We start from the raw sequence: 8,736 nt of genomic DNA, 5'->3' as shown, positions 1-8,736 counted from the left end.
AGATGGGACTGCTTTTATCAATAGAGTACAATCTTTTTTCCATTAAAGACCAAAGCCTGTCTCACTTGCCGCCTTTAGTGAGGCTGTATTCATAGAAAGTAAAACCCACTGTTGACAACCAACCACGTCGTGTATTTGCTCTTTATCGTCATGTATTTGCGCTTTAGCGTCGTGTATTTGCTCTTATGGATTGTGCAATATATATCCATATATGGAATACGTACTGTATGTACATATGAATTAAATTCATAATACTGCGCGCGCGCGTCGAACCAAAACATCATGGCCGACAAACGACAAAGTCTTGCAGCTGCTTGTGAACAGGCTGCTATTGCTCTCCGTTCAATTCAAAGTATAACCAGCGAAGATGTTCAACGGATTGCTGCAACTACGTCTAATACTTCAGATGCAGAAGCAGAGAATCTAACGTCTATCCGAGCTGAATTGGCGCAAAGGTTTCCAAGCTATCGCCCATCGCCATCGGCATCCGGATCTGGAATTTCTGTTCAAGGCAAACATAGCGATTCAAATAGACAAAACAAGAAAAGAACGTGGACTACTAGAACAACAACCAAAAGAGGAAGACCTAGTACATCTAATATTGTCTATAGAGATTTAGTGATCATTCCCAATCCTGAAACGACAAAGGTCCCCACACATAAGGCTCGTGTAGCACTTGAAAAAAATAGACTTATCGTGTCAGGTTTTCCCTTTGACCGATCTTGGGATGCTGCCACCTTAAAATGCAACATTGAGCTACAACTACCAAAACGTCATGTGCTTTTTGAGTATATGAAGGTAAGGTTGTTTGGAATCCAGCATATCTTGACTCAATAGCCAGGGAGTTGTCCTGTATCCACTTAGTAACTAACTTATTTAAACTTGTTCAAATTTTAAACATCCCTCTTCTTGTTTGTACACAATGGTAGTTTTTTTCTTCAAGTTTGCTAATTTAATAGTCTTAAACCTCGGGTGAAAGTCAGCATTTATTTTAAAACCAATGTTCATTTGATACTAAGCTCTCTGATTTCTGTAATCTTAGCTAGTATGTATAAATTATTGACCTGCATAACTTTTAAAATATGTGAAAATTGTGTTTTATTTAGGAAACCAAAATTAGATTGCTCTTGTACATAATAGCAGATTAACACCCCTTCCTATTATATATGCAAATGTAAGCATTTATCATGCACCCCCACATGCTTTTATTACATACGTATGAAATGGGCAAAACCCTGCATGACCAGTCTGTATCTCCAATGTTGTGAAAGTTTTACACACCAAAATCTTAAAATTTTATTTATGGGATCATGGCTCATTTTGTCAACACCTTGTATGATCCTGCCAAGATCATGATTCATCTTGACAAGACTTAGGAAAGATGTTTCAAGGTCTTGGGTGCTTAAGCTGTGAATGCTAATTGGTGATTGATTCTTATGTTACACAATAATTGTTATCAAAACGTTTATTTCACCCATACTTTTTACAGGCATGTTATGGAGAACTTGTCAAACCCAAGTTTGCTAATGGATGTTCAATAAATGCAGATGCTTTGCTGAAAGTCTCTGGACAAGGTGCTGTGTATGTTCGTTTATTGGAAAAGCATGCTGTGTTTGAGTTAGATTGTAGTTCTTCTGACTCTGATGGTGAAAGCCTTATTCAAACTACAATGAATGTCTGTAAGTTAAAACTCACGCTATTATTTATTTCATTACTATGGTGCTAAAATTTGGGTGCACATATAAAAAATATATTTTCTTTAAAAATTAGATACAAGTCGTGCTAATGACAACAATTATCAGGAGGAATTGTCAACACCAGTCACAACACCAACTATTAAGAGCTCTTCCTCTGAGAATTATCAAACACCATTTGAAGGTAGCATACATATTTAGGTATGCCTAGGTACTACTATATTCTATTTTTGACTATGTTTTTCCCAATTTCAGAATTTTGGTGAGTGATGGTGAGTTTGTTGCATCTGTTGATATTCAGTCTTATACATCACCACAAGTACTTGCTACTCCTGAAGTCATTTCTACATCCAACCTTCCTGTGTCATATGCAGCACAAGAATCGACAGATGCTATACAAGAATCGACAACCATCACACTTCACAGATCCAATCTTAGAAAGGAGTTTATGTTGATATTTCTTGATGAGGGCATCTTGAATAAGTTTGTAGTTGTAAAGATGGTCAATGATCATGGTAATGAAGAGAAAGGTGATGGTGATGGAGTTTTTCGTGATGCTCTTTCCTTTTCTGGCAGGACGCACACATTAGCTTGATGTTAGGAGAAGATGAAAGAGTTCCGTGCATACGACATGATATGAATAGAAGCCTTTGGGAAGCTGTTGCTCGCATTTTTCTCAAAGGATATCTTCAAGCGAATTATTTTCCTGTCTAAATATCTCAAGTATTTATTGTGTCTCTTTTTTTTGGCGAAAATGCTATTTGTAGAGAGATGTATTTGGAATCCTTTAAAAGGTACATCTCAAGGGAAGAGGCTGAAGTTATTGAGAAAGCACTTTCAAGGATTATCCTTGGATGATGATGATTTTAAAGATTTCCTTACAGCCTTTGACTGCTGAAAGGTTGTCAAAGAAGAGAATCTATCTGATATTTTGATTGATTTCATAAAAGCTTGTTCAGAAGCCAAAATATGTTGCAGATTGTTGGGAAACTATCCTTTCAAAGATTAAGATGTTTTTCCAACAGTTGATACTTTGGAAATGCATTTCAAAGTTGAAACCTACATCAGCAAAGATTTTTAGAATGTTTATTGCAAATCCAGAAAGCTCAGCAGAATCAGAAAGTATGTCGCATTTGAAGAGATATGTTAAAGGATTAGATGATTCTTTGTTACGAATTTCTCAGACTTTGTACTGGTTCTGATGTTGTCATTGTTGAAGGTATTAAAGTCACATTTACATCACTCGCTGGAGCAGGGAGAAGGCCTTTTTTCATGCATGTGGCTGTGTAATTGAACTACCTTCAACGTATGAAGACTTCTGATTTTAGGCAGGAATTTACTAACATCTTGAACCAGGTGGATATAGAAATGGACCTGGTATAGACGAGAATGTTTATTAATTCTTTAGACATATTATTTAATGTTAAGGACTAACTCGTATGTATACATACAATGATACAACTACATGCACATATGGAGTTATTGTTCAATTGTTTATTTTGAGCGTAATTTTGTTTTACAACTTAGTTTGCTATATTCATATATCAACCAATATTTGTTTGAAAATTGTTGCCAATGTACTGCCTGTTACCTAGTATTTCTTCAATAAGATTTACCGTTTGTAAATATGCCATAACACCGTCTCCTGATTCAGCATTAATGTTTTCTTTTACAAAGGAAGTGCCATCATTGTTCAAACCAGTATCAATCACAGGAACTGTCACTTGGTAATCTGCATAATCAACATCAAGTTGACCTTCATTGTCAACACCATAAGCTTGCATCTCTGCTTCATTTGAAAAGCTATCAACACCAGTGTAACCTGAATTTAAACTTTTCAGTACACCTTGAGTAAATAACTGAATTGGCGAACGATTGTTCTGATGAGAGTGGGTGGTGTTGCCATTGCTCAACAAACTCTTCAAGTGATTTGTTTATTCTTCTTTAAATATGAAATGAAGTGCAAACATGTGCACTTCGTTTAATGGATCTAAGAGTCCTGAATTCTCCAAATCATTGAAAACAGATGCATAAAAGCACAACACTCCAGCATACACATCTCGTATTCTTTCAACTCTGCAGTTATGAACAGAGCTACCAGTAATGATACTACCCGATTTAAACCTCTTTGTTCCAGCATATAAGTAGCAACTCGAAATTCTCCATGCCATGGTCACTACGAACTCTTGACGGCAGTCCATAAGTTCTCACTCCTTCCTTAATTTTTTTAGGACTGTGTTGCTTCTATTGTTATCTGCACAGTGCACATAAACAAGTAATCGCGAGTAACCATCAATGCAGCAGTGCACAACAAACCGATATCTTATTAACTTATGATTGCCGTCTATGTGCCATAAGGCGTTTGGGCAAGGAACTGAGTATGTTTGTCGATAGATAACTGGTCTCCATCTTAATGTAATACCAATTGGATCTACTCGCCTTAAACTGTCTCGTACTTTTCTTCGTTGGACACGTATGTGTCTACCTCGCAAGGCTCCCATCAGCCTACGCTCACCAATATTTGGAGTTAGTTTTTGTATATCTTTAACGACACTATCTAAATCTTCACTGGATATTTGAGACCATTGTAAGTCATAGTCTACATTTAGACCAAACTCTTCTCGCTTTCTTGTTATAGTTATACTAACACCTAAAATCTTGGCAATGGTTCTCCAATTAAAGTGTAAAGATCTTAAAAATTCCAGTTGTTCTTTACTGACTTCAATTTTAGGACGACCAGGACCATTACCTAACTTTTTTTTTCGGCATGAAAAACCCAAATACGTTGTACTTGGCCGTTGGCGACATAGAATTCCGCATATTTCATCAACATTTTGCATAAGTAAGATTAGACGAGTCTTTAGTGAGTTAAATTCCCCCTCGTGTGTTCTCGTTATTTCTGAGATGTGATCAGTCAACATGCGTAACGTTGCTGATGCCTCTACCAGTCGCCTAGTTAAAGCCTCCAAGATCTCCTCGTCTGCACTTTCTAAACTTTCGTCAAGATGGTAGACTTGACTAAATATAGATTTAAGTTCGTGAAAGAAAATATGCAATCCTCGCTCATTGCGCTCTCTCGGATGATTTACACTACCACTTGTCGCCATTTTGTTTTATCTTAATGAGCGCGCGCAGCATTATGAATTTAATTAGGACATTTTAAAATCATATAGAATATTTTAAATCCATATTAGGCCGTATTCTATGGTGGATTATTGTTCAGGTTGAGATGCAGAAATTCATGACTAAGTAAAAACAACATAGATGTACTGATATGTACTCACTTAATATAAATCTGCCTGTTTACATCCCGAAAACTTGCAATCAAGAGAGCTAGAGCCATCAAAAATTCGACATTTATGTTCTATATCCGCCATATTGTTTTGTGTGAAATTCGCTAAATTTGCTGGCTCATATTCAAAAGAACGGTGCTAAATAATGATTAAGGATCAATCTTTCTAAGTTAATTTGAAATGATATGTTTAGCTATTAATCTTCCATAGCTGTTTGATGGACAAAAAGACTAAAAAATGAAAAAACAATTCTTGAAATTTAATTGCAAAGGAGTCCTTCATCTTTTTGTGTAAATAATATAACGATAATAAATTGGCACATGACATTGCGTACTCAGAATCCTTTGGTCGCCATCTAGCTCCTGCTGTTCACACTGCTGAGCAGTGCATTCTTAATAGAACATTTCATTGAAATCGTTTATGAAGTTTTCATGTATCGTCGGTATCATCGTAATCGCTATCATCGCACTCATCCGGCTCTTTTATTGGGCCGTCATCTTCAGAGGCGTAGTTATTGCAGTCAGTACAACCGCAATTGTCAGTACATTGCAAACCAGACTTCACGCACGAGCATCGAAGATTCTTGCAACCAGCTTTACACTTGCATGTCACGCACTCAATAAGTGTATCTGGAGCAGATGGTCCAGTCATCCAAAGAATCTCTGACCATTTTTCATGTGCCATCCATGGCTCACAGGAGGTTGAACATTAATGTGCGATTGCAAACTATTCTTCCAGATGGCTGCTTGGTAGTTGGCTCTCTTAATGTGCAAAAGCATGCTATCTGCATTGGGAAGGCATTCGTCCGAACACTTGCCAGATGCAAAGAGAGTGTATCTAGGACCGAAAGAAATACAAAGCAAATGCAAAAGACAATAGTAGCAAAAATATATTTTATATTTACCTTGAAGCATTAACACGCGCTAAACTCTTATCGCCACAAAGAAGACATACAAATTTATTTAAAGAAAGCACAACTTCCTCAGGAAGATCAGATGTCGAACCAAGTAATTTAAATGTTTCTGACAAACTCAGGGTTATCATGAAGTACCTTCCACGGTTTCCTTCCCTACCCGTAAAGACACTCGTATAATCGCAGCCTATGCCGAAAAAAGAAATTATACCAATTGTAGATTATTTGAGGCTTTTACTTTTCATTTTATGATGAAGCCTTGTTTTTTTCAATTATGCAAAGAAAAAATTACAAGGTTTTATGGATGTTTGCTGGACATATAAATTGTACTCACCTGTGAATGCATGAAATGACGGTAAGCATTGGCACAAATCCTCTCCGAGTCCATCTGATATTGATGTGATATTTATGGCTCGAAATTTTTTACCAGTTCCCGTCAATAAATAAAGATCTTTACCAAATTGTAGAAAAATTGTAATTGGACATTTTTCACCATCAGTAAGATAACAAAAGTAAAATTATATTGTAGGTAGATTAAGTACAGAACATTACTATGTTACAAAACAGGAATACCTGTAAAATATTGGTTTATTTGTTACATTATTTACCGATTGAGTGACGAAGGACTTTTCTTGCTTGGATATTATGCATATTGATGGCAAAACTGCTTTAGTTCTTATCGGAGGTATAGAACTGTCATGACAAAACGAGGATGATCGTAGCAGTTTCGTGTGAGGCTCATTTACATCTGTCGACTTATTTTTTTGTATATAGTTTTCATTGACAGTGGCTGCTGAAGCTTCAAACTTTTTGATCATTCTTTTTTCAGGCTGTCTAATCAAGCCGACATTGGTGAACTTTGCATAGCAATTTCTATGGTACTTTAACTCTCCACGGTACTCAGCCAAAGACTTTTCATGGACTGAATTTTTTTCATCAAATTTTCTTTCTTTTCAGCGATGTCTTTCTGCTCACCATTGTATAGTAACCAAAGCTCGTGACAATGTAAAACTTTTTTCAAAGATGTCTCGGTAATATCAGTCAATGGCCCATTTTCACCTTTAAAATGGATTACACATCCCGGCAAGCTCGCCTTTTTGTTGTTTTGATCAATGTGCATGTTACGTGCGTGGTCCCGAAAGAATAACTATTAATTTTGGTTCTATTTCCACACGCAACAAAGATAGTGTGAACCAGTTATGTTTCTCAAACAATTTGTTAACCAACGCGTAAATATTAAAGTGGATAAGTGTCTTAATTATAATATCAATAAGTATGAATCAAACTTATCTCCTCTGTCTTAGTACAACCGATATCTTTATTCTTGAGCGTTCATGAGTCCAACAATGACTCACAATAGTTTTCCAAATAGATTAAAGGCACAAAAGCCAAAAGATAGTTATGGCATAAATGCCAAGATAGTTGTCTGGTAGATTGTAGTTTGTCAAACTACTTCGGTAGTCTATGCCTCCTAAGTTTATCTCCTCGTAGCTTGTGCTCGTAGGTTGTTCTCGTAGGTTGTACTCAGTGGTGTAAACTACTCATATATATAAAATACCTAATGGGAAGTATTGTGGTTTTGTGACCTACATCCCATACGCAATACAGTATGTTACAGCACTAAATAGTTAACCACAATAACAACAAATGCGGTTGTGGTTTCAAAATATGTTTACGCATGTAAGGCTTCTAGCGCATGCAAGCAAACTTCTAGATTATGTCCTAATTAGTAATGACATTTCAAAATAGATTTTTAAAGTTAAAATATAAAAATATGGAATGCTTAGTTATATAATATAATATAATAGTAGTTTATAAATGATATTACATGATAGTAGTTGTTAACATGTAACCGTGCACGCGCAATTTTTGCTACATTGTCATCAGTTTCACAAATAAAACAAGATGGCGACAGGTAAAACTTTAAACGAATATTATGAAACTTTGGAGTACTATGGAATATTTTAAATCATATGGAATATTTTAAATCATATGGAATATTTTCAATCCATATGGAATATTTTAAATCCATATGGAATATTTTAAATCCAATATAGAATATTTTAATTGAAGATTCAGATATATTAAATAAATCGAATAAAGATATGTTCGGCGCTCCATATGAACAGCTCGTCGAGAGCTTTAATTTGAGCTAAAGATCATCGCCGTAGCACCAGTAGTTTAGGACTTAAGACTGCGCATGAACAGAAATACGCTTGCGCATGCAAAACCCATCTCGCAAAATAAAGAAGTAACGGCGATTTTGAATAGCTCAATCGAAACAGCTCTTCAAGAGCCTTGATATGAGCAAGAGATCATCGCCGTAGCACCAGTAGCTTATGAGAAAGCACTGCGCATGTGCAGAACCCATCTTGCAAAATATAGAAGTAACGGTGATTTTGAATAGCTCAATCAAAACAGCTCTTCAAGAGCTTTGATATGAGCTAGAGATCATCGCAAAAGCACCAGTAGTTTGGGAGATAGCACTGCCTCTTCGTAGAAGTACGCTCGGGCACGTGCAGCACTTATTTCGCAAAATATTGTAATTATTGCGATTCGAATAGCCCAAAGAGCTTGTCAAGAGCTTTCAGATGAGCCAAACATCATCGCTGTGGCAACAGTACTTCAGGAAATAGCACTGCGTATGAGGAGAAAAAACGCTCGCGCATGTGCAGAATCTATCCTACAAATTATCGGAGTTACGGCGATTTTAAATAGCTCATTCCAAACAGCTTGTCGAGAGCTTTCAGATGAGATAAAGATCATCGCCATATTATATGTAGTTTTAGCACTGTGCATGCGCAGAAATACGCTCGCGCATGCGTAGAACCCATCT

General features: G+C 36.4%; 1 protein-coding gene across 1 annotated transcript; it reads left to right on the top strand.

Annotated features, from left to right (window-relative positions):
* The first annotated feature begins 282 nt into the window (after positions 1-282).
* LOC124452119 lies at positions 283-1,895 on the top strand. Its single transcript, XM_047002709.1, has 3 exons — positions 283-798; positions 1,490-1,679; positions 1,771-1,895. Exons 1-3 carry the CDS (start codon positions 283-285, stop codon positions 1,893-1,895), a joined length of 831 nt encoding a protein of 276 aa, XP_046858665.1.
* The last annotated feature ends 6,841 nt before the right edge of the window (positions 1,896-8,736 follow it).

This window comes from Xenia sp. Carnegie-2017, unplaced genomic scaffold (genome assembly GCF_021976095.1).
Source record: "Xenia sp. Carnegie-2017 unplaced genomic scaffold, XeniaSp_v1 HiC_scaffold_24, whole genome shotgun sequence".
NCBI classification, from domain to species: domain Eukaryota; kingdom Metazoa; phylum Cnidaria; class Anthozoa; order Malacalcyonacea; family Xeniidae; genus Xenia; species Xenia sp. Carnegie-2017.
This window is presented reverse-complemented; position numbering and strand designations above follow the sequence as displayed.

Coding starts and splice junctions, on each gene's coding strand:
- LOC124452119 (XM_047002709.1), top strand. CDS start 283: ATGGCCGACAAACGACAAAGTCTTGCAGCTGCTTGTGAACAGGCTGCT. Junction 799..1,489: donor TGCTTTTTGAGTATATGAAG/GTAAGGTTGTTT, acceptor TACTTTTTACAG/GCATGTTATGGAGAACTTGT. Junction 1,680..1,770: donor TCAAACTACAATGAATGTCT/GTAAGTTAAAAC, acceptor TTTAAAAATTAG/ATACAAGTCGTGCTAATGAC.